We start from the raw sequence: 25,786 nt of genomic DNA, 5'->3' as shown, positions 1-25,786 counted from the left end.
ACCTGACCAGCCACTGCTCCATCACGTGACTCCCTGAAGACTCTCTTTAAAGCCTGCATCTGCATGCATCTTCAAGTTGAAGTAAATTTCCATGTACTTGGTACAGTGAGAAGGGTTCTTCCATGAGTAGCTTAGCAAGTCAACTCCAACAAGATCAAATTTCAATTTATTATCATAGTAATAAAACAGTGTCCTATTACATGAAATTTCTTTTTGCCAGCTGCAAGGCAGACAGATTCACCCCTTGCAGGAATTGTCTAAGTGTCCCTTGCAGTGAGAGAGAGAGAGAGGGGGGGAGAGAAGCAAAAGTGAATCCTCCTCAGAGACACCAAGTGTCCATAGATTTGCCTCCAGCACTTCCGCAGCCCCCGCAGCCACACAGAGTCCAGTCCAAACCATTAGCAATCTGAGCTCCAGATCTGAACCTCCGAAAAGGTCAGGATCCCTTCAGCACCCTCGGCACCCCCTACATCCCAGTTCCGATACCTGGTACCCTCCTGCCAGTCTCGGGCAGTAAGCAGCCCAGCGCGAGTCTCCTGACAGCAATCTCCAGCAGCCCACAGTTTCCACGAGCTTCTCGCCTCAAGCCGCTGGTAGCCTGCCACGTGCACTGATCCCTCAGCTGCAGAGCTCCCACACTCGTCTGCCGCCACGGTCACTGTCCCCGCGGGCCATCTCCTCCGCTTCTCCTTCTCAGACTGGGCAGGAGGGGGGTGATCTTCCTGTCCTCTGATGCCCTGCTCCAGTCCTCCGCTTCCCTGGGGTCTCTAACCCCTCGTGGTTGCTGCCGATTAATAGACACCGCCATCTTGGGTGCAGACCCGCAATCGTGGGATTTCAACTAAAACCACCATCGGCTCCCTCAACGACCTTTCAAAGCCCATGTGGAGCTGATGGCAGTCGAGTGGGCAGCTGTACAAAGTAGCACAGTAACAGCACATACACAGAACAAGGAGAATGATAAATTAGTACGAACAGGAGTAGCACACGAGCACTGTTCAGGGGTTCATTCAGTAACCTGATGACTGAGGAAGAAACTGTCAGTAAGCAACTTGGTGCTTGATTTCACCCCCTTGAACCTTCTCCCCATTGGGAAGAGGGAGAAGACGGTGTGTCTAGGCTAGGGCTGGATGAGCCCTTCCTTACACTTACTGCCTTACTAGACTGTGAAAGGTGTAGATAGTCTTTAACTGAGCCTTGCATCGTATGTAACTCAACATGAAGTTTTGATAGCTGCCTGCAAAATGCCTGGAGAAATTTTTACCACCTGAAATAAATGATATATAAAGGCAATTTGTTTTTAACACTTCACCGGCTGTGTACATCCAGATCCACGTAAGCACTGAAATATGCACACTTCCATCGAGGTCACTGGATGTCGATAGGCTGGACGTCCTTGGTTAATTTATTATTTTCCCTCCCTACCTCTAAAAATAGTGAGATTCTTGCTGGTGCTCCATTTTGAGACAAAGAAGATTAAACAAATCTTGAATTCTACTCCACGTGGGATCTCTCCAACAAATGAGCTGCTAGATGATTGTATAATTATGTTTGCAAAGCTTGTTGTGCTCTGAACTGGTTAGGACTCTGCCAGCAGTGTGTTTTATTCTGCCTCAACCTGAGGTTTAAATCAATGCAGTGTCACTGGAAAATAAAGTAATTGCATTGCACTTTTCTTCCTGGAGGTTAATTGAAGGAGCAGGGATATAGTATAGAGATGGAGGATCAGCCAGAAACATTGAATGACAAAGCTGGTTTGAAGCCTGATCCTGCTCCTTTTTTTCTTTCCATTCAGATGCAATTGCATCCAATTTAAAAGCAGTGGGGATGACAGATTCAAAGGGAAATGCCTATGTAAAGGCACTTTTAGGTGTTCCAACAAAGATCATGCGCTGCGGGAGTGCAGTTGGCACGCTCAGGTGGGTGCGGAGAGGACACCTTTCTGTCATTTGAATGTGCCTGCTGATGGATAGCCGTCTACCAGCGAACGCCGGCTTCTCGGGACTGTGGCCTAGTCTTGCCCATGTCTTTGGATCCTGCCCTGTCCTCATTCAGTTAAAGGTCAGGGAAAGGAAGTGTGGGGAAAATTGTGTATTAACTTGCAAAACCAAAGTGCTTTGAAGTTTTTATTTTGGGAATGGTCAGTTTAGAATTAGCGTAAACAAGAAAACCTGCAGATGTTCAAGTCGAGAGCAGTACACAAAATTACTGGAGAAGTACAAAATTCAGCTAAAGTTTTTTTTAAAAATTGACTTTTCAGGCTCGAAACGTCAGTTGCCTTTCACTTTCTATGGACTCTGCATGACCTGCTGGGTTTCGTCAGCACTCTTGCGCACAAGTGTTTTGAACTGACTTGTTGAGAACGGGAAATGTGGCAATTTCTTGCCTCATTACAGGATGGCGCAGGGGCCCCACAGCTGGTTGCCAAATCCTATTGAGGAAGCCTACCATTATATGGCTTGAATTAGTAAAGAAGGTCGATGGCGGAGAAAATAGAATAAACAAATGGCCGAACTAAGAATCAGATTTTTTTTCCTTCTGGATAAGAATATGCCACCCCTGTGGCATGTTCACGTGTCCGAAGCACCTACTTTATAAGACAAATGTTTTCTGATCTCATTGCATGTGGACCCTTTACAGTTCAACACGATGACCCCATGATTTGCACAAGTTGAATCCAAATGCTTGATGTTACGTGATCAGCTTACTCACCAATTTTCTAACCATTTCCTTACTCACCAATTTTCTAACCATTTCCTTACCAATTTTCTAACCATTTCCTTACTCACTAATTTTTGGTAAGGTTGACTGCAATCTCTCGAAAGATTTCTATTAGCACTAACAATGCAAAAACTTTCTTCCCCTCTTTCCAAATGAAGCTTGTGCAGCCAAATGTTTAGGGCTTTCTATATTCAATGTCAATCCCCTTCCGCTCAACTTCATTCACAGCCTCAACCAAGCTGCCTGAATATTCCCATGCAGAACTAAGTGTCTGCTGAAGTGGTCACCTTTTCAATGAGATGTTACAGCTGGTGCCCCATATTGCGTGGCTGATGGATTGCTTTGATATCCTGGTGTTAGTCCTTCAGTTAATATCACTAAAAGCTGTCTGGTGAGAATCTTGTTGTAGCTTGTGGGCACTTGCTGGAACTCTTCTAGAAACATGCACAATTATGAAAGGGGAGACGAGGTAGAGGCAAGAAGGTTGTTTCCACTGTTAAGTGAGACAGGAACTAGGGAACACAGCCTCAAGAATCTGGTGAGTAGATTTGGGTCAGAAAAAAGCAAGAACTACTTTTCCCTGATCAGTGAATCCATGGAATTTTCTGTTCAAGGAAAGCTGCCTCATAAATGCATTTAAGACAGCTAGATAGGTATTTGCACTGTGGGGGGGGGGGGGGGGGTGAAATTAAAGGCTATGAGGCAAAGGGGCATAGGTGGAAATGAGTTCACAGCCAATTACCCCTGATTTTATTACATGGTGGAGCAAGCTTATGGGCCATTTGGCCCAACTCCTGCTCCTGATGTCACTTGGTGTGTTTTCTGCATTAAATCCATCTTGCAGTTTCTCATTTAAGTTGAGTTATACAGCACAGTACAGGCCCTTCTGGTCCATGAGCTGGCGCCACTAAAATACACCCATGTGACCAATTAGCCTTCCAACCCCCTACAACTTTGGAATGTAGGAGGAAACCAGAGCACCTGGAGGAAACCCATGCGGCTATGTGGAGAACGTACTAACTCCTCACAGACAATGGCTGATTTGAGCCTGGGTCACAGGCGCCATAATAGTATTGCACTAACCGCTATGCTATCCGTGAGTTAAGACACGCTGACTTCCTCTGAGACTCTGTTGAGGTCCGGGGAACAAGGCAGGCTGCAATTATGGAGCCAGGAGCGAAGCCAAGGTTTGAGGTTGATGTTCATGGCTGGAGTGAAATAACTGCAGCCGTGACAGGAGCTGCTCTTTCACCAGCCTGGGTGCCAGCTGTTCCCCTGTGCTGACAATCACACCCAGCCAGGAGGCAAACATTTGATTTTGAATTCTTAATCATTGTTTCTCACAATCTCAGCAACACCACCACCGCTGCAAAAACAAAAACACACCTTGTTACTTTGGTCTCTTGACTTGATAAAACAGGAAGAATTAAATAAGTGGCAGTGAAAATTTGTGTTTTCTTTCTCAATAATAAAACCAGATTGTGGTGGCAGTGAGAAAGGCCCCACTCACCTCTACCCATCACATCTGGTGGACTTGCTTCTTAAGCACCAGTAAGGGCAATCGGCTTGGTCTCTCAAGTACTTAAAGCAGTGGTTCTCAACCTTTTCCTTTCCACTCACCTACAGGTACATGATCCTTTATCTGGACATCTAAAATTCGGAAAGCTCCAAAATCCGGCAACTGGGGAGAGAGACCGGCAGCATGAATCGGGCAGGCGAGGGGGGTGGGGGGGGGTGCGAGAGACCAGCAGCGTGAGTTGGGAGGGGGAGACTGGTAGTACAAGTCGAGCGGGCGAGGGGGGGAGACTGGCAGTGCGAGTCGAGGGGGAGGAGACTGGCAGCGCGAGTCGGGGGGGAGGAGACTGGCAGTGCGTGTCGGGCGGGCGAGGGGGGGAGACTGGCAGTGCGTCGAGGGGGGGAGACCGGCAGCGTGAGTCGTGGGGGAGGAGACCAGCAGCGCATGTCGGGGAGGCGAGGGGGGCAGACTGGCAGCGCGAGTCGAGGGGGGGAGACCGGCAGCGTGAGTCATGGGGGAGGAGACCAGCAGCGCGTGTCGGGCGGGCGAGGGGGATGGGGGAGTGACTGCAGCATGACTGGAAGGAAGTGGGGATGGATATGGCAGCACAATTCAGGTGGATTTAAATCTGGCATTCTGAAATCTGGAAAAATCCAAAATTCAGAACACATTATCCCCCAAGGGTTCCGGATAAAGGATCGTGTACCTGTACCACCTTAAGTAATCTCTTACTAACCAGAGAGCACGTATGGCTACCAACCCACAATGACGATGGTCTTTCAGTCAAGAAGTCCAGGTGCAGAGTGCAGGGTTGAGTCCCAGTGAGGACAGTTTACCCACTAGCCTCTGAGGTATGATCATGTCGAGGTATGAGCTGGTCAATGATCAACAGCCAGGCATATGAAGCATCTTTCTGTAGATGGGTCAAGGCTATGGCATCCTCTATGGCAGGTTTGGACAATAAGGAAATTGGAATGGGTCCAAAGTCAGTGGAAGGATGTGTGATTTGATGCGTTCCATTACCAGTCACTCAAAGCTCTTCATGACAGAGATCAGTGTCACTGGGTGTATTCATGTAAATGTGTGTCTGATCGTCAGCATGGACTAAGTAGGCCAAAGAGCCTGTTACTACATTGTCTGCCTCTTTAACGGTATAAAGCACGCCACATCTTTCTCTCATATCCTTTCTAGATTTTCTGCAAAGTGCAGGAACTGCCAAGGAGCTGGTGCTGAAGTTCACACGGATGTATCAAGAAATGTAAAAAATGCAGATGCTGGTATCTTGAGCAAACATCGAGCAGCTGGAGGCACTCAGCGGGTCAGGCAATGTCTGTGGGTAGAAGTGTCAGTCAATATTTTGCTTCAGGACCCTTGATCGAGGATTGATGATTCCCCTTGTCACTTCAGTCTTGATAAAGGTCCCAACCCGAAACGTTGACTGACCATTTCTACCCAGAGCTGCTGCCTGACCCACTGAGTGCCTCCGGTATCTGACTGTTTGCGCTGGAATAGCTGAGCAAGATGTCATCATGGCCTTGCTTTAATCGAAGAGTGAAATCCCTCACAAGGAGTGGTCCCAGAGGGCCCAGCACATGATGACCAGAGGAACAGTACTGAAAGAGGCAAGTAGTTTAGTGTCACGTCAGTGTTCCGACCTTGGTAGCCTCATCAGATGGTATGCTCATTATGCTCGTCGGTTGCGGGAGCTGGAAGGAAACATACCCCCGTCAAGCTGTAATTGACAATGTTCAGCAGAGAGAGAGAGAGTGTCTGACAGGGAGGATCATCAGAATTACTCAGCTGCCAAATGAAGCCTCGGCAACTTGATCACAATGACAGCTCCCCTGAATTGCGTGTCATCATTCCAAGCCTGCAGGAGAGTCCCTGTTACATCTCTGCCCAGATTGAGAGAAATCAAGAGTTTACTTAGTTCGTGGAGTCACCAATTGATGCCTCATGGCAAGAGATCATTCAGCCCATCAATCCTGTGCTGGCTTCTTTCGGGTTATTCCCAGTTCATTTGCTCAGTTTCTAGACTTCCGTACACTTGTCACCTCCTTACTTTAAAATATGAAAATTAGACTTATGTTGTTTCACCATAATATTAATGACTTGCTTGGGTCTGTGTCCTGATCTACAAAGCTATTTTTCATTATAATGAGTCACTTGTCCCACTCTGCCATAAGCAGAAAATTGCAGAGTTGTGAAAATGGTTCGGTCCATTGAATACGCACGCACGCACGCGCACGCACACACACACATGCACACACACACACATGCACACACAAACACACACACATGCACGCACACGCACACACAAACACACACACACGCACATGCACACACACGAACATGCACACACACAAATACACACAAACACAAACACACACACACACACACACACACACACACACACACACACACACACACACACACACACACACACACACACACACACACACACACACACACACACACGCCTCCCCTCCATCAACTCCATCTATAACTCCTGCTGCCTGATAAAAGTAGCCAAAGGTTCACCCCATCCCCATCACAATTTCTCCCCACCAGGTTCAAGGAAAAAGATAAAGGGTAAACGCTCCATTATTGTCACGTAGTACTACATTTAGAATGTAACTTACATGAAATTCTTTTTAACAGTCAGAGAGTCGCCACTTTGCCCAGCGCCCTTCACAGAAACCTACAGTGCCTGGTATTCCCAGGCAGTCTCCCCTCCAAGTACTAACCAGGCCTGAGACTGCTTAGCTTCCAAGATCAGACAATCTCAGGTGTATTCAGGATATTAGGCTTCTTCCTCACCATTATCTGACTCCTGAGTGAACCCCAAAATGACGCTGCCTTCCATCTGATCCATCTCTGTAACTCTGCACCTATTGTACTACATATGTCCAGCTAGACTGCTCAGAAAACCACTCTATCAAATTGCATCTTGGTACACATGTCACTATACTTGAATATTATGCTAACATACCAATTTTGCCCAGCTTTATCCATGTAAGAAATTTCCTTAATCCAACCTATTTCCAGGATTGTTGCCGGAATCACTGAACTCTAGGCAATTGTGTTAGAAATGGCTGGTGTCATTGTTGTGGGGTACAATTCATGAAGGATAACAAGCAAGTGTTAGACTTGCATTCATGGACCCACTCCTGAGAGAAGCTTGATCTAAATTTCACCACAATGCCCCAGGAGGAGGGCAGTGCACAGAGTGAAGTAACTTGTTGCAGGTTGATTTATAAGACCAGGTGTTACAATCCCTGACGTTTCAGTATTAATTCGATTGATCCCCTCTCATAGAGTTAGTAGGGACAGTTGCCTCAATTACAATAATGGACGATGGCCACCAGGGAATATTATCTGGTATCAGACATGTATCCCCTGGTTTCATTGACTTTTTAGGCCTTTTACACCCTCTGCCAAGGTAGGCCCATCACCAGTGGATCAGACTTGGTTGTGTGCCCCACATCCGTTTCTCCTAGTGGTCATTTGGAGCCCAGATGGGATCCCTCCTTTTCAATCAGAGCCAGTGACTGCTCATTTCATCTGAGTCAGAGAGGGATTTAATTGCCTTTCTGAGGGCCTGCCCCGAGATTCCTACTTCACTCAGAAGTTTGGTGATAGATTTGGCCACAAATCTTCTACAACCGACTTCAACCAGACACATGCTTACTTTCCAGCCTTTGCTTCTATAGCAAGATTAGTATAATGTAGTGTCTTCCATTCTTGTGCCTCGTCCATGGTGCCCCCAAGGAACCGTCAACTCAGTAATGAAGACAATCTGCTGAGAGCTGGACCAGAGTACCAGATCTGGTCTCGGGCTGGTTCACCACAATGCCCCAGGAGGAGTGCAGTGCACAGAGTGAAGTAACTTGTTGCAGACTTTACACTATGAGTGTGTCTCACACAGGTAAGTATTTCATTGAATTTTCAGAATAATGAAAAACAACTCAGACGCGTCCGCTTCTTGTTTCACCCCGTGGTTCTATATTGCAATCTGAAGTAAACAGTGCACACAATTTAATCTCTAATTAAGTTAATGTTTCAGGATGATCGCCTTTTGTCAAACCTGCTGAGTATATCCAGCAGTTTCTCTTTCTTTCTTTTTCAATTGTTTATTAATCATATTAAAGGTAAACAATACATGAGGGAAAGTTGGAGTACATAAATCACTATATAACATCATGTGATATAACAGATATGTTCTCATCTCCTCAAATGGAAATCTTCAAAAAAAGGAACATTTTATTATATAAAATCCCACCTAATCTAAGAAAAAAAAAGAGACTGGGCAACCTGTCCTGAGAATTTATTAATAAAAATTAATCATCTGGTCTTCACCAACAAAGAGAAAATGAATAAAGTTAAATAGAGTCCGGAAGGGGAAATAATTATTCTAAGTCGTGTGGAAGCATGTTTTGTTTCTGCTTCATTTTACCACCATGTGCAGTTTTCTACATTTAGTATATCTTCCCATTTACTAAATCCTGAATGATTTAAGGTCACGTGCCATCCATTCCAGCAGTGCTGAGTGTATCCAAGTTCATTATTGTCTGACTGTACATATACAAACCCGACAAAACAGCATCTCCCCGGTGCACATGCGCACTCATTAAATAAAAATCACATCAATAGGGTGACAGATTATTCTATATTTTATATTGTTTCTAGATATGTTTTATAGGAGATCAATTGTGGCAGGTTGTTTTAGTGCAGGTCACATGCAAACAGTTCAAAACAGATCTCATTTAAAATGCTGGAGCTCTGCTCAAGCTAGACTGTCCAGGCACCAGGTGCCTTTGCAGAAACTTTGAAGGATGTCTATAAGGACTTCACAAGTAGGTGTTAATTGGACATGCTGTAGAGTAATGGATTATTGTTTTGGAAAGCAACAGATGAACGAACTTGGAAGATTAGGTCCAGAGCTGCAGTCTGTCTGAAGGCAGTTGGCTGTTCTAAGAGGGTCACGTGGTTTTTCTCTGAGTGAGAGAGAGAGAATTTAGTTCTACAGTTCTTCAGTAGCAGCTGGGACTGGAACAGGACAAGCTGGCAAGCTTGTGGGAAAAACCCCATTTTGAAGACAGGTTATGAGTTCTTAGTTCAGCCTGGTCAAAGCTCTTGTGATCCATCCTAGAGGAGATAGTTGGCTGTATAATGTTTCACTTGAAATAAGGGAAACATAAAGGAACTCTGTGGTCACCTGAAAGAAGGAGGTTATCATCTGGAAAACCCTGGTGGGGCAAGTTGCTTCGGCAAGACATTGAAGTGGCTGATCAGAAGGAATCAGTTGTGGGTGTCCAACGAGCAACAAATCTCTTAATGAAAACCATCAAGAACCTTCCTGAGTGATAACCATTTACCTTTCAAGTACTAAAACCTGGTGAAGATTCATAAATGTTAAATTCTGTGCACAGTATAAGAATTGCCTGATACCAGTGAACTTAGAGGAGCGAGAAGTGAGATTGGATTGTGAATCAAAGAAATTTCCTGAACATATACACATTGCATATATATACGTTTAGAAGATAATAGTAATAAGTTAAAGTTTGATCCTGTTTTCATGTTTAAAGATGATTAAAAGTAACTTTTGTTTAAGTAACCATTTGTCTTGGTGAATTTCTATTGGTGCTGGGTTTTGGGGTCCTCTGGGCTCATAACATTAGTAAAACCCCTGGTATCTGGAATCCAAGCAACCAGCAGCCTCAAGCAACTGGCAAAAACAGTTGAAGAAAATAAATTTTAAAGGTTAAAATAGATAAGAAATAAAATAATAGGTAAAAATATGTAAGTTTAAAATTGTAAAAGTAAACATTCTCTGAAGTAACACATAAAACTTTGGTGAAGATGGGAGCAAATATTCAGCCAGCAGAGAGCCCTGGTCATGCTTTGCTCATAACAGCTGTTTTGAATAAAGTTTCAATAAAGTTGTGTTTGAATAACATGGTGCTGCCCAGAATGAAGAGCAGGTTGATGCCACTCTCCACTATGGTGACTCTCTTAAAGTATCTCTTCATCTCTACTTAGTAAGACTCACCCCAGTCAGAGGGTATATCTGTAAACTTGGAGGAGGATGGGGTGCGGGGGGGGGGGGGGGTGGAGTTAATTATCTATAATGTTATTGCTCAGCTTTCGGACAGCTGCGTGGAGGGGGAGGAGCCTGTAGATGGGATGTTTTCAAAGAATGCGACTGAAAATAAAACACAATGCTTTAAGGTTTTTATATTCATGCAAGTGAAGTTTGTTCAATGTAAAGGACAATAGAGTATTTTTGTCTTTTCAACTGTTTATTCTTAATGCAGGTGAATTAGTTAGGGCATTGTAAGAGTAAGTCTCAAGCAACCGGAAAATACACTTATCCGCCATCTACCAATCTCCATAGGTACTAGATACCGAGGGATTTGCTGTACATAAATAAATATACCGGTATGTATAATTATATTGTGGGATTATACACTTGGTTACAGGATACTACTCATCAATCTCACAGACTGCAGAAAGAAGCTATTTCCCAGCCTGGCAGTATTGATTTTGATGCTTCTGCACCACCATTTTGATGTAGTGGGTCAAAAATACTGTGTGCTGGATGGAGAGGGTCTTCTATAATTCTTAGAGCCCCAGCATTAGAGGAAAGGGAGACCCCAGTGATCTTCCCCGTCAAGTGAATTCTGTCAGATCAATGAGCCTCGACATTTCATGACTTGGTATTGCAAGAATGATCCCTCTCTAGAGAAATGAAGCAGCCACGACCATTGACAAGCTATGTGGGTGATTCACCAGCTTGTTCCCTGGGATAGAAGGCTTCAATTATGAGGAGAGACAGGATAGGCCGGGTTCTTTTTCTGTGGACATTGGAGGCTGAGAGGGACTTCTGATAGAGGTTTACAAAATTCTGAGAGGCTTAGAGATGAAATAGTAAATTTTTAAAAAGTTTCCCTACAACAGAGATGTCTAAGTCAGAGGGTGGAGTTTTAAAGTGAGGAGTAAGAGGTTTAGAGAAGGACCGAGGAAGAATTTTTCCACTCAGAGGGTGGCAGCAATTCGTAATGCATTGCAAAAAAAGGTGGTGACTTAAAATAACCGTACGTGCTCTGTAATGGTAAATGGGATTGTCCAGGTAGGGACGTAATGGTCGGCAAAATCTTGGAAGGTTTGTGACATGTTTCTATGCTGTATCACTCTGCCTGGTTGGAGAATGCTCTGGGTGATGGGCGCGCTGGGAGCTTCATGCATGCTAACGGTTGCTTGTCTTCCTTTTTACAGACACTTCGCTGGCACATTGAACTCCAACCCTGGGTTAGTCCCCTGCATTCCTTGGAGGAGGAAGCGGCTCGGTTCCTTGCCTACATCAGCAGTTCCCAGGTGGGTCTGGAGTGGTACTTCTCCACCTGTGGAGGTCCGTGGGTGGGTCCGCAGCAATGTGGCGAAGACAAATATCACTGATGCAATAAACAAGTTCACGTCAAAAACTGAGTTGTAAATTTGAAGACAAAAACAGAATGTCAGTTCTCAAAAGCTTTTCCTACCAAGACAAACCAAAAATCCCATTGTTAGTATGGGATGGGGCTTTAGCTCACCACTCCCCTTCCCCACATAGTCTGTGGGTCTGTTGTAGGGGGTGCATGGTAAATAAAGAAATGCTCACAGATGATGATCATCATCTGTGGTGAAGAGGTTGGGAACCACTGATCTAGTACATTAAAAGCTCAGGAGAAAGAGGAGGCCACTTGGCCCCTCCACCCATCCCCCTCTCATTCATTGTAATGATGACTGATTTACCCCAGCCCACCTCGTCTGTATCAGCTTCCTAGAGCTCTCAATTCCCTAAATGGCTAATGTGAACCAGAGTAAACATGAGCGACAGGTACAACCACTGTCGTTAGAAAAGAAGCAACTGATATGGAGCCTTTCGTGGCCTCACACCCCAGAGAATGTTGTGTTCTTTAAATGTTGCTATGTTATTTTGGGAATTCCAGTAACTGTTCCAGAACACAGTTAATCCAACAGTAAAAGATAAGTCACCATGTACAAAATGCTGGAGGAACTTGGCGGGGAGGGGCGGGGGGGGGCACGGTTGATGTGAAATCAGCGCTAGCGATCAGGATCATGGTTCAAATCCCGCACTTTCTCTAAGCTGTTTGTACGTACTCCCTGTGCCTGCGTGGGTTTTCCCCAGTGGCTCTGGTTTCCTCCCACCATTCAAAACGTTCCGGGGGGTCGGTTAATTTAGTGTAAATTGCGTGGCACGGGATCGTGGGCAGAAATGGCCTGTTACTGTTCTGTACGTCTAAATTTTAAAAAATTAAGTAAACTCAGCAGATGAAATAGCTTTCAGCCTGAGAACCTTTCACCAGGGGTTAAGTAGCCAGTGAAATCACCACTCATTCTGTTGATTAGCAGTTGTTGGGCAGGATGCTGCAGTCAACCTTGATCCTTTCCTTTTTTAAATCTTTTTAACAGCACAGTACAGGCCCTTCAGCCCTCGGTGTTGTGTCGACCTATATACTCCTATACTACCTCATAACTCTCTTAAATGCCTCTAAAGTTTCATCTTCCATCACCATTCCTGGCAAGGCATCCACAATTCTGTGTTTTTTTTGGGGAAAAAAAACATACCCTTGGCCAACCTTAATCACCATAGGTGCCGGATATCGAGGTTATTCACTGTACTTGGATTTTGTGATGAATGATTCTGATTAAGACCCACAATTCATTTATTCTTTTCTTAACTCGGATTGGCTCAGTATGAATTGACTTTTGTGTGGCCGTTTCAGGGATGTAACAGTCCTCTCAGGTCGTTGCATGAATTTTATCTGGATGGGAAGAAAGTTTGCAGTGAATGCTTGCTCTGTGATTGGATCTTCAGTGTCGGAATTTCAGTTAACACTTGAAAGTTTGACACGTTTCTTACTGTTTTGTCAGGTATTTACAACTTCTTTCAACTATTCTGTTGTCCGATGATCAGGTCATCAAAGTGACTGACAAGTTCTCAGTTTGAATTGGAATTTTTTAAAAACAAAATTTCAGTTCTGCTAAGGAGTAGTTAGCAAACTGGCTGCCTGCTCTGAGTTTAGCTTTCGCAAGTCTTCAAGGTCCAAAACTTACCTATGACGTCTCCCCTAAACTTTCCCCCACTCACCTTAATCAGATGTCTACTGGTATTTGCTGCTGTCACCCAGGGAAAAGGTGCTGGCTGTCCACCCCACCTATCATCCTCAAAGTCTTATACACTTGGGAGGGTTAAAGCTCGTGTGGTAGTGGATGAGAAACACAGAAGCAGGTGGGAAGAAAAATGTGGAAGATAAATCAAGCAAGTCCAGTGGGCTGAGGAGACTGAGACAGGTTTGGGTGCATGGGAGGGCTGACAGGATCAATCCCGAGGAGACTGAGACAGGTTTGGGTGCATGGGAGGGCTGACAGGATCAATCCCGAGGAGACTGAGACAGGTTTGGGTGCATGGGAGGGCTGACAGGATCAATCCCATTATCTGTAATCCAAGGAACTGCATGGGTAGGAGAGATGAGCTTAAAACATGGATCAACACTTGGAATGTTGATATTAGGGCAAACATAAAAAATTTTGTTGCATGAAGAACAGCACTGGCAGCTTCATGTTCCAGGGTACAGAAGTTTCAAGGAGGGAGAACAATGTTAGGACTTAGAGAGGATATCATGGAGGGATCATCCAAGAAGGCCATATGGATAGGACTCAGGAATAAGAAAGTGGTGAGCACTTTTCTGGGATTATACTGTAGGCTCCCAATAGTCTGTAGGGGATTAGGGAAGCAGATAGGTAAGGAAATAACAGAAAGATGTACAAGCAATGGGGTTATAGTAGGGAGGGATATTAACTTTACCAATATTGAATGTCATTGCCTGAGTGCAAAGGTTTAGACAAGGTGGAATTTGTCAAGTGCACCTGAGCAGGGTTTTGGAGAACCTGGATTAGTCCAGAAGGTCAGATTGCGTGAAGGGCATAGGTAAGGTTAATGGGGCCTTTTATAGGGTATGGAAAACTAGATATCAGTTAAAATGTAAGGGGAAAGATTTAAAAGGGACCTGAAGGGGAACTTTTTCCACAGAGAGTGTTGGAAATGTGGAATAAACTGCTAGAGGAAGTGATAGATTTAGGGGGAAAATGGTCCAATAAAATTACAAAAGGGGTAGATGGGATTGTAATAGGAAAGTTGCTTTCAATGGTAGATAAGACCAGAAATAGGAGATGAGGCCAGAAGTAGGCTCAAGATTTGAGGGTGTAGATTTAGGATGGAGATGAGGAGGAACTGCACTTCCCAGAGTGTAGTGAATCTGTGAAATTCTCTGCCCAAGGAAACAGTAGAAGATGCCTCAATAAATAAATTTAAGACACAGCCAGAAAGATTTTTTCATATTAGGTGAATTGAGGGTTACAGAGAAAAGATAACGGGGTGGAGCTGAGTTCATGGCCAGATCAGCCAAGATCTTATTAGATGGCTGAGTAGATTTGGACAACCAGATGGTCTTCTCCTGCTCCAATTTCTTTTCATCTTGCAGCAAATGAGATGACCTTCGAGGTTAATCTTTGGCTTGGCTTCGCGGACGAAGATTTATGGAGGGGAGTAAAAGTCCACGTCAGCTGCAGGCTCGTTTGTGGCTGACAAGTCCGATGCGGGACAGGCAGACACGGTTGCAGCGGCTGCAGGGGAAAATTGGTTGGTTGGGGTTGGGTGTTGGGTTTTTCCTCCTTTGCCTTTTGTCAGTGAGGTGGGCTCTGCGGTCTTCTTCAAAGGAGGTTGCTGCCCGCCAAACTGTGAGGCGCCAAGATGCACGGTTTGAGGCGATATCAGCCCACTGGCGGTGGTCAATGTGGCAGGCACCAAGAGATTTCTTTAGGCAGTCCTTGTACCTTTTCTTTGGTGCACCTCTGTCATGGTGGCCAGTGGAGAGCTCGCCATATAACACGATCTTGGGAAGGCGATGGTCCTCCATTCTGGAGACGTGACCCACCCAGCGCAGGTGGATCTTCAGCAGCGTGGACTAGATTCTGTCGACCTCTGCCATCTCGAGTACTTCGACGTTAGGGATGAAAGCGCTCCAATGGATGTTGAGGATGGAGCGGAGACATTGCTGGTGGAAGCGTTCTAGGAACCGTAGGTGATGCCGGTAGAGGACCCATGATTCGGAGCCGAACAGGAGTGTGGGTATGACAACGGCTCTGTATACGCTTGTCTTTGTGAGGTTTTTCAGTTGGTTGTTTTTCCAGACTCTTTTGTGTAGTCTTCCAAAGGCGCTATTTGCCTTGGCGAGTCTATTGTCTATCTCATTGTCGATCCTTGCATCTGATGAAATGGTGCAGCCAAGATAGGTAAACTGGTTGACCGTTTTGAGTTTTGTGTGCCCGATGGAGATGTGGGGGGGGGCTGGTAGTCATGGTGGGGAGCTGGCTGATAGAGGACCTCAGTTTTCTTCAGGCTGACTTCCAGGCTAAACATTTTGGCAGTTTCCGCAAAGCAGGACGTCAAGCGCTGAAGAGCTGGCTCCGAATGGGCAACTAAAGCAGCATCGTCTGCAAAGAGTAGTTCACGGACAAGTTTCTCTTGTGTCTTGGTGTGAGCTTGCAGGCGCCTCAGATTGAAGAGACTGCCATCCGTGCGGTACCGGATGTAAACAGCGTCTTCATTGTTGAGGTCTTTCATGGCTTGGTTCAGCATCATGCTGAAGAAGATTGAAAAGAGGGTTGGTGCGAGAACACAGCCTTGCTTCACGCCATTGTTAATGGAGAAGGGTTCAGAGAGCTCATTGCTGTATCTGACCCGGCCTTGTTGGTTTTCGTGCAGTTGGATAATCATGTTGAGGAACTTTGGGGGACATCCGATGCGCTCTAGTATTTGCCAAAGCCCTTTCCTGCTCACGGTGTCGAAGGCTTTGGTGAGGTCAACAAAGGTGATGTAGTGTCCTTTGTTTTGTTCTCTGCACTTTTCTTGGAGCTGTCTGAGGGCAAAGACCATGCCAGTAGTTCCTCTCTTTGCGCGAAAGCCGCACTGTGATTCTGGGAGAATATTCTCGGCGACACTAGGTATTATTCTATTTAGTAGAATCCTAGCGAAGATTTTGCCTGCAATGGAGAGCAGCGTGATTCCCCTGTAGTTTGAGCAGTCTGATTTCTCGCCTTTGTTTTTGTACAGGGTGATGATGGTGGCATAACGAAGGTCCTGAGGCAGTTTTCCTTGGTCCCAAGCAGTTTGGCATGCAGAGTTTTGCCGCCAGCCTTCCAGACCTCTGGGGGGATTCCATCATTACCTGCTGCTTTGCCACTTTTCAGTTGTTCGATTGCCTTATATGTCTCATCCTGGGTGAGGACCTCATCCAGCTCTAGCCTTAGGGGCTGTTGAGGGAGCTGGAGCAGGGCGGAATCTTGGACTGAGCGGTTGGCACTGAAAAGAGATTGGAAGTGTTCTGACCATCGGTTGAGGATGGAGATCTTGTCGCTGAGGAGGACTTTGCCGTCTGAGCTGCGCAGCGGGCTTTGGACTTGGGGTGAGGTGCCGTACACACCCTTTAGAGCCTCGTAGAAACCCCTGAAGTCGCCAATGTCCGCGCTGAGCTGGGTTCGTTTGGCGAGGCTAGTCCACCACTCATTTTGGATCTCCCGGAGTTTGCGCTGAAGATGGCTGCATGTGCGACGGAAGGCTTGTTTCTTCTCTGGACAGGACGGCTTTGTAAGGTGAGCCTGGTGGGCAGCTCGCTTTTTTGCCAGCAGCTCCTGGATTTCCTGGCTGTTTTCGTCGAACCAGTCCTTGTTTTTCCTGGAGGAGAAGCCCAGTACCTCTTCAGTGGATTGCAGTATGGTAGTCTTCAACTGATCCCAGAGGGTTTCAGGGGACGGGTCCGTGAGGTGGGTTGCATCGTCGAGCTTTGCTTTGAGGTTTGCCTGGGAGTTTCCTCTCGCTTCGTCTGACTGCAGGTTTCCAACATTGAACCTCTTTCTGGGGGCTTTTCTGTTCCTGGGCTTTGGCTTGAAGTGAAGGTTGAGCTTGCAGCGAACCAGCCGGTTAATAGCCGAGGTTAATAGCAGGATTCTTAATAGCGTGGAAGAACAGAGGGAACTTGGAGACCAAATCGATAGATCTCTCATGGACGCCGTGCAGGTTGATAGGGTAGATAAGAAGGGTTATGGAATGCTGGCGTTCATTAGTTGGGGGGTTGAGTTCAAGAGTCATGAGTTGCACCTCTATTACGCTCTGGTTAGAATACACTTAGAATATTATGTTCAGTTCTGGTCACCTTATTTCAAGAAGGATGTGGAATCTTTGGGGAGTGTGCAGACAAGATTTACCAGGATGTTGCCCGGAGAGGTGAACGTGTCTTATGAGGCAAGGTCAACAGACCTAGAGCTTTTCTCTTTGTAGTGAAGGATGAGAGGTGACTTAATAGAGGTCTACAAGATTATGAAAGGCATAGATAGGGTGGACAGCCAACACCTTTTACCAAGAGTGACAGGAGCAAATGCCAGAGGACTTATGTATAAAGTGAGGGAAGGAAGGTTTGGGGGTGGGGGGGGGGGGGTGTGCGACAGAAGTAAGTATTTTACACAGAGAGTGGTGGGTGCTTGGAATGTATTGCCAGGGGTGATGGCGAAGGCTGGTACAATAGGGACATTTAAAAGACTCAGAAAGGCACATGGATGCAATAAAAATAGAGCATTATGGATGTGAGGTAGGGAAAGTTTAGATTGTTGAGTAGATTTACATAGGTTGGCACACATTGTGGGCTGAAGGACCTTTACTGTGTTGTAATGTTCGGATCTGTCACACCTTAGTTGACATGGATGAGTTGGGCCAGTGCCTGTCTCCGTAGTGTAGAACCCAATGACTGTATGACACTATATACTGTAGATCATTATAGAGACTAACTCAGGGTGCCTAGGGAGGCACCTGGAGTCGAGGAGAGGGAGGAACACAATGTAAATCTTATTGTGGGCTCAGAGCTGGGAAATGTGAGGCTTGCAGGAAGCCACGAGGGATTTGGAGCAGGTGCAATCATTACATGCAGTTGGTGGGAAAATAAATAAAAGTTGGCAAAATTATTGTTTTTAATTCTCTGGAATCCATCTGAGGATGGGTTGTATTCCTCAAACAGCTGCTCCTGTCCAGCTGCTGTTTGCTCTTCATTCCGGTGATGTGTGGGACAGCTGCTGTGGCCTACACCCACCCCCGCTTTATTCATCCACGGGACATGGAGGTGCCTGACAATGCTGGTGCAAGGTCAATTTTATTATCATCCATACAACCAGATGAAACAGGGTTTGTTCAGGACCCTGGGACACACAATACATAGCACATAATAATCACATATATCCATAACAATATAAAGTAAATATATGTAACTGTGGGAAGAAGCTATTTCCCAGCCTGACAGTTTTGATTTTGATGTCCCTGTACCTCCTTATTGGTGATAGTGGGTCAAAAATACTGTGTGCTGGATGGAAGCGTTCTCAATAATTCTTTGAGCCTTATTTAAGCAACGATCCCAGTGAATGTTGTGAATAGGTCGAGCATTTGCCATTGCACATTAATGGCTCCGTTGTGGAGAGGGTGAAGAGCAGCTTCACCCAAAATGAGTGACCTATCCTGGACCCACAACAACTCCACATTAATCAGAAGGTGTTCATTGTTTGTCTTTTGATTTCCCCTAAAAGAGCACAACCCCCAGCCCCCAGGATGGCCAGGATAGAGCACCCATTGCCGATAAATCACCCTGTCATGCTTTCATCTGTTCCTGATGGCTTAGTCCATGGGCAGCACAAAATCGGAGTCCCTGAATGAAGCAGGTGCAGAGGAGCCTTTCTCTGCTGCCGGAGTTGCAGCCTGGACTGAAACTGCAATGATGTCAGAAATACACAGCAATCTGTGGGGACTGCACAGAGAAAAGACAGCCAGGTCCAATGGGGTTTTTGTCTGAACAGGCACCGGTGCCCAGAATGTTAGGCTTTCAGTCTTGTTCCATATTGTTCATCTTTACCAGTTGTTATTCTATTTATTATTTCCTCAGCTGACTGTGTCATTTATAATCAATTTTTAAAAATGTGGAATAATCCCACAATGCCAGAATTTTCTAAGCCGTACCACTCATTGAAGAGAAAGATTAAATTATGTACATCCTGTAGATTGAGCTTTAATAAAAGTTAGAGATTTGTGCCTCCTCCCCACTGAGGTCTCTGGTAGCATTGCCAGAGCTGCTGTAATGACAGTGCAGCTGCTGGTGTGGACTGGAGAACAGGGAGCGAAGACAGTGCTGCTCAGCAGGGTCCTACTGTCCGGTCGTGATGCTGATTGCCCCCTGTTGATTTTACCACGGAGGTCCCTGTCTAAGGTGGCACCGGACCATGAGAGGTTGAGGGCTCTTGGGATCAGTGGACTGGCACAAGACACCAGAAGGTCAAAATACTCTCCCACCCTCCATTGAGAAGGGAAAGTCTGGAAATGACCCTGTGGGGAGGGTGACCTCGGCAGCCGGCCTGCAAGGGGCTGAATGGCTGAAGAGCCCACACAGGCTATTGTCTACTGGATACTGATGCGTTGGATCCAGCTGTCGGAATCGGGATTTGAGATTGTCCTGATAACTTCCTGATCCATGGGGAGTTTGGATTCGCCAATGGAATAGATGGGAGGCTGCACAGGTCACAGGTTTGCAGGAGGTGAATCCATGGACACCTCATTGTCTGTGAAGGGCTCTCTTTTGCTTCTCTTTTTCTGATTGGTGGGGATGCTAAGCTAATGAGACCTCCTTGTGTGCCTTTATGGCAAGCGAATGTTGACAACGTCTGTGTATTTATTGCACGACAAGAAAGAAATCTCAAATCTCTTCTCAAAAGCTCAGGAATGCAAAACTGCATGCCTGATGCAACCATTTAACAGTGGAACCCGATAAAGAATGAACAGCTGCATGCTTGATTTGCCCAGCTTGGATTCTGGCTAAAGATACTGTGCTAACACAAGCCATCACATCTGTGTAATGTCAGTCGACATGCTCTCGTGGATAATAACCACATGACTGAAGACACATGACAGGGATGAAGTGCTCTTGTCTGCTCTTGGCTGATCTGCTAAGGATTTCGCTCCAAAAAAAATCCAGCAATGGATCTGCCTTTTGCAAGACCTCTGTTCACCATTTTGTTAACTTGTGGCTAATCTGTACTTCACGTATTTTTGCCCATATTATTTCTTCAGATCCATAGATGAGACGTAGCCAGCAAGATTTTCAGTCTCAATATCTTGGCGCTTGTGTGGGGACTCAGTGCTAAGATTATGCTTTCTGTTGAAGAGTTCCTTGCCAGATGAAATAGCGTCCGTGGATCTGTCTTTTTTTTTAAATTACAGTCACCCTCCAATGCCTTCTAAATTCAAAGAATTCTTCTCACTCTACAAGGTAGAGTGAGACAAATGGAACAGACCTTTCAGCCCAACTTGCCCATATTGACAAAAAATGACCCACCCCATTAGTTCCACCTGCCTGCGTTTGGCCCATATCGCTCTAAACCTGCATATCAATGTGATGTAAATCACATCTGTGCAGCATTTTATTTTGATCTGAGTGCCAGATGCAGCTTTTCTCTCTTCGATCCTCCTATCTCTTAACTGATAGTCTGTGCTCCTCCCCACCCAACCCCCCCCCCCCCCCACCTTTCCCCACCTTTTTATTCAGGCATCTACCGATTTTTCTACACTCCTGAGAAAGGGCTCAGGCCTGAAGCGTGGCCTTTATTGTGGCCTGCTGAGTTTTCTCCAGTGTTTTTGTGTACCCCAGCTGCAAGTGTTGTATCATTCTGATGAAGTTGTAGTGTCATTTCTTGGCAGCCTCCTCAAATGCACAAATACCTCTCTTGCCCAGTTCCACACATAGATTACCCTTTGGTCCACAAGGAGACGCAGTCCTTCCCAGGCACTTGCTTCAGGTTGTCAGCATCTGCCAATTTTTTGATTTCCAAGAATGCGAAATGTTTGCAGGTTGAAAAAGGAAAGCCTTGGAATCTTGGTATTGGACTTCAAGTTCTGCAGCTAAAGTTAATCCCGATTGGTTTAATACCGAACTATTTAATTCTTCCAATCTGGTTGGGAAGTCTTCATTGCTCAACAAACCTGAATTAATTAATGAGATTTGCTGAAAACCTAGAATTAAAGAGAGATACAGCATGAAAACAGGCCCTTTGGCCATCGAGTTAATGCTGATCATTGTTGTTTGAAGAGGGCTAGCAAAATCATTGAGGACTCCATCACCCTCCTCACAGCATCTTTCAACTACTCCTGCCAGGAAAGAGATACAGGAAAAACGGGCCAGCGCCGCCACCCCACCCCCCCACCCCAGCCCAACCACCTGAGAAAGAAACGGTTTCTTCCCACGGGCAGTGAGAATGCTGAACGATCAAAGGATCTGCTCACGCTAACCATCCGAGACTCTCGTGCTTCGAGAGAATAGCGGCGAAACGATATTTATTTATTTGTATGTATGAATGCTTGTCCTGCATATGTGGAAGTAGAAATTCTGCCTGGCTGCAGGATAAAGAATCTCAGGGGTACATGCGATGTCATGTTTGTCCTCTGACAATACATTTGAACATTGAACTTGCCTGCTGAGTTTCTCCAGCACTTCAGCGTATTGCACACAACCCCAGCCTCTGAAGACTTTCTTGTTTCACCCTCTCTCACCTATTTCCCTTCTATTTAATCTGGTAATCTCTGATTATTAAACCTTGATCTTTAAACTACTGGAAACGGTGTTTATGTACACGGCTCCCTGCATTCAGTATTTTAAGCACCCTGCCCTATCGTGAAGCAATCAGCATTGCTAATTGAAATGAGCTATTTTTTTCATTCCTAATGCTGAACCCCACCCTGCTCAGAATTGACCTCACCCTCCCCCCCCCCCCCCCCCCCTCCCCACCATGGCTTCAGAAAACAGCTTTCATCGACCAAACTGCACTAACAGAGGAAACCATGATCATATGGGGGACTGGGATCAACTCCAGTTCCACAGAACCAGCCAGGGATTTGAAACTCATTTTGGCATGAGAAAGGGACAAGGAAACAGTAAAAGTGAGAACCAAGTTGAAGTGATTGCTATGAGTGTCAAAGAAAGTCCAGCAACACCTGGGAGTGTGCGAAGACTGTCAAAATTCTCTAATCCATTGCAATTATTAGCGGTACGGTTAAGCCTAATGGTTAGTGCAAGGTTATTACCAGTAGATCGTAAGAGATAGGAGCAGAAATAGGCTATTCAGCCCGTGTCTGCCCCGCCATTCAGTCATGAGCTGAACAACTTTACCCCTCAGTCCCATTGCCTGGCCTTCTCCCCATAACCTTTAGCACCATGGCTAATCAAGAGCCTATTAATCTCTGCCTTAAGTACACCCAATGACAACAAAGTCCCCAGATTCTCCATCCTCTGGCTCAAGAAATTCCTCTGCATCTATTCTAAGTGAACGCCCTTCAATCCTAAAGTTGTGCCCTCATGTCCTAGTGTCTCTCCTACAGTGGGAAACAACCTTTCTACACCCCCCCTCCCCCCACAATCATTCTCCTAATTTCTGGGGTACAGGTCAGGAGCCATCAAACATTCCTCATATCATAACCCTTTCATTTCAGGAATCATTCTTGTGAGCTTCCTCTGAACCCTCGCTCACATCAGCACATCCTTTCTTCAATGAGGAGCCCAAAACTGCTCACAATACTGTGGGGTCTCACCATTGTCTTATCAAGCCTTAACATCACATCCCTGCTCTTATAGTCTTACATTACAATCCCATCAATCTGGGTTGGAATCTGCCACTGACTGTAAAAGGGGTTTGTAGGTTCTTCCTGTGTCTGTGTGGGTTTCCTCTGGGTGTTCTGGTTTCCGCCCACTTGTCAATAACATATGGAGTTTGAAGGTTAGTTGGGCTCGTGGGCTGGAAGGGCCTGTTCCTGTGCTGTATCTCTAAAATTTAAAAAAATTACCCCATCATTGTACAACATTCTGTTGTATGGGTCAACAATCCCAAGATACTGTTCTGTCCCTGGAGGGGCAATGGAGGGAGACCTCTGAGGGTCTGATGTGAACAGGGACAGATCCTTTTCCTTGGACAGGCTGGAAGGCCAAATTTGAGGCAGAACAGCAGTGTATTGAATGCAACTCCAAAGAAGAGGTCAATATCACATAGAACAAAGTAACTAACAACTCACCCAGCACCCTAGAGATTCCCTCATCTACCCACTGCCCCAGGGCTCCAGTGAATTCCCCCTTCACATCCATTTGCTGGCTTCTTTGAGAGCACACCTCAACTAGCACAGCCTGAAAGGACAGACGTTAAGCATTTGAGAATACCATTTACTGTAAGATGCCAAAGGACCATAGGACACTACAGCACAGTGATGTTCCATTTGGCCCATCTAGTCTGTGCTAGTCCCACAGACCTGCACCCTCCAAACCCCTCCCATCCATGTACCTATTCAAATGTTTCTTAAAAGTCAAAATTAAACCCGCATTCACCACTTCAGCTAACAACTCATTCCATATTCATGCCACTCTCTCTGTGAAGTTCCCCTAATGTTCTCTTTAAACCTTTTCACCCTTAACCTGTGTCCTCTAGTTCTTGTCTCTCCTGACCTCAGTGGAAAAAGACTGTTTACATTTATTTTATCTATACTTCATAATTTTGTATGCCTTTGCCAAATCTCCCTTCATTCTTCTAAACTCCAGGGAATAAAGTCCTAACCTGTTTAACCTTTCCCTGTAAATCAGTTCCTCAAGTCTGGGAACATTCTCTGCACTCTTTAAATGTTATTGATACCTTTCTTGTAGTTAGGTGACCAAAACTGCACAAAATATTCCAAATTTGGCCTCACCAATGTCAAAACCTCACCATAATCTCCCAACTCCTGAACTCAATACTTTGATTCACAAAGGCCAATGCCAAAAGCTCTTTAAGGCCCTGTCCCGCTGTGACACCACTTTCAGGGGATTATGTTTCTGTATTTCCAGATTCCTGTATTCTACAGCAATCCTCAGGGCCCTTCCAATCACTGTGTATGTCCTACCTTGATTAGTCCTCTCAATGTACAGTACTTCATACTTGTCCACATTAAATTCCACCTGCCATTTTGCAGCCCATTTTCCAGTTCCTACTGCAAGATTTGAATACCTTCTTCACTGTCCACTACACCTCCAGTGCTTGTGTCATCTGCAAAGTTACCATATTATCATCCAGATCATTGATATAGATGATAAACCATAATGGATTCAACACTGATCCCTATGGTGCACCACTAGTTACAGGCCTCCAGTCAGTTAGGCATTCATTCACTACCACTCTCTGACTGGTCCCACAAAGCCAATGTTAAATTCAATCCTGAATACCAAGTGACTGAACCTTCACGATCAACCTCCTATGCAGGACTTTGCCAAAGGCCATGTAGTCAACATCCATGGCTTTTCCTTCATTAACTTTCCTGGTAATCTCCTCGAAAAGCTCTATAAGGTTGGTTAAACATGACGTTCCTCGCACAGAACCATGTTTACTATTCCACATCAGTCCCTTTCTATCCAATCTCACAGAATACCTTCTCATAACTATCTATTACTGATAACAGACTCCACCCACCTCCTCCACCTTTTTAAATCCGATGAAGGGCCCAGGTCCGAATTGTTTGTTGCCACTTACTTTGTATGGATGCTGCATGACCTGCAGCATATTTCTCCAGCATATATGTGCACTGCATTCAACCCCAGCGTCTGCAGACTTGTTTAGCTTTACCCATTGCTGTTGTTTGGCTCACCAGCCTATTATCCCCTGATTATTCTTTTTTTTTTCTTTGGCTTGGCTTCGCGGACGAAGATTTATGGAGGGGGTAAAGGTCCACGTCAGCTGCAGGCTCGTTTGTGGCTGACAAGTCCGATGCGGGACAGGCAGACACGATTGCAGCGGTTGCAGGGGAAAATTGGTTGGTTGGGGTTGGGTGTTGGGTTTTTCCTCCTTTGCCTTTTGTCAGTGAGGTGGGCTCTGCGGTCTTCTTCAAAGGAGGTTGCTGCCCGCCGAACTGTGAAGCGCCAAGATGCACGGTTTGAGGCGATGTCAGCCCACTGGCGGTGGTCAATGGGGCAGGCACCAAGAGCTTTCTTTAGGCAGTCCTTGTACCTCTTCTTTGGTGCACCTCTGTCACGGTGGCCAGTGGAGAGCTCGCCATATAACACGATCTTGGGAAGGCGATGGTCCTCCATTCTGGAGACGTGACCCACCCAGCGCAGCTGGATCTTCCTTTTTTAAACAACAGTATAACATTAGATATCCTCTAGCCCCTTACCCGTGGCTTTCAACATATCTACCAAGGCCCCTGGAATCTCTACACCATCCTCCTTCAAAGTCCAAGGAAATACCATGACAGGCCCTGAGATTTAAATTTTGACCTACAACATGGTAACAATGGGCCCTTTTGGTCCATGAGGCCATGCCAGCCAATTGACCTCCAGCCCTGGTACATTTTGAATGGAGCACTTTGAGAAAAACCACGCAGACACGGGGGGA

The 25,786-nt window shown here is 45.7% G+C and overlaps 1 protein-coding gene across 1 annotated transcript in view; it reads left to right on the top strand.

Annotated features, from left to right (window-relative positions):
• mettl24 (methyltransferase like 24) overlaps positions 1–25,786 on the top strand; it is a 133,861-nt gene that overhangs the window by 27,991 nt on the left and 80,084 nt on the right. Inside the window, exon 2 of the mRNA XM_069887593.1 lies at positions 11,516–11,614. Coding sequence (XP_069743694.1) covers positions 11,516–11,614 — 99 coding nt within the window. The remainder of the gene's footprint in view (positions 1–11,515; positions 11,615–25,786) is intronic.

Source organism: Narcine bancroftii, chromosome 6 (assembly GCF_036971445.1).
Source record: "Narcine bancroftii isolate sNarBan1 chromosome 6, sNarBan1.hap1, whole genome shotgun sequence".
NCBI lineage: Eukaryota > Metazoa > Chordata > Chondrichthyes > Torpediniformes > Narcinidae > Narcine > Narcine bancroftii.
Note: the sequence above shows the minus strand (reverse complement) of the source record. Positions and strands in the feature narration are given on the sequence as shown.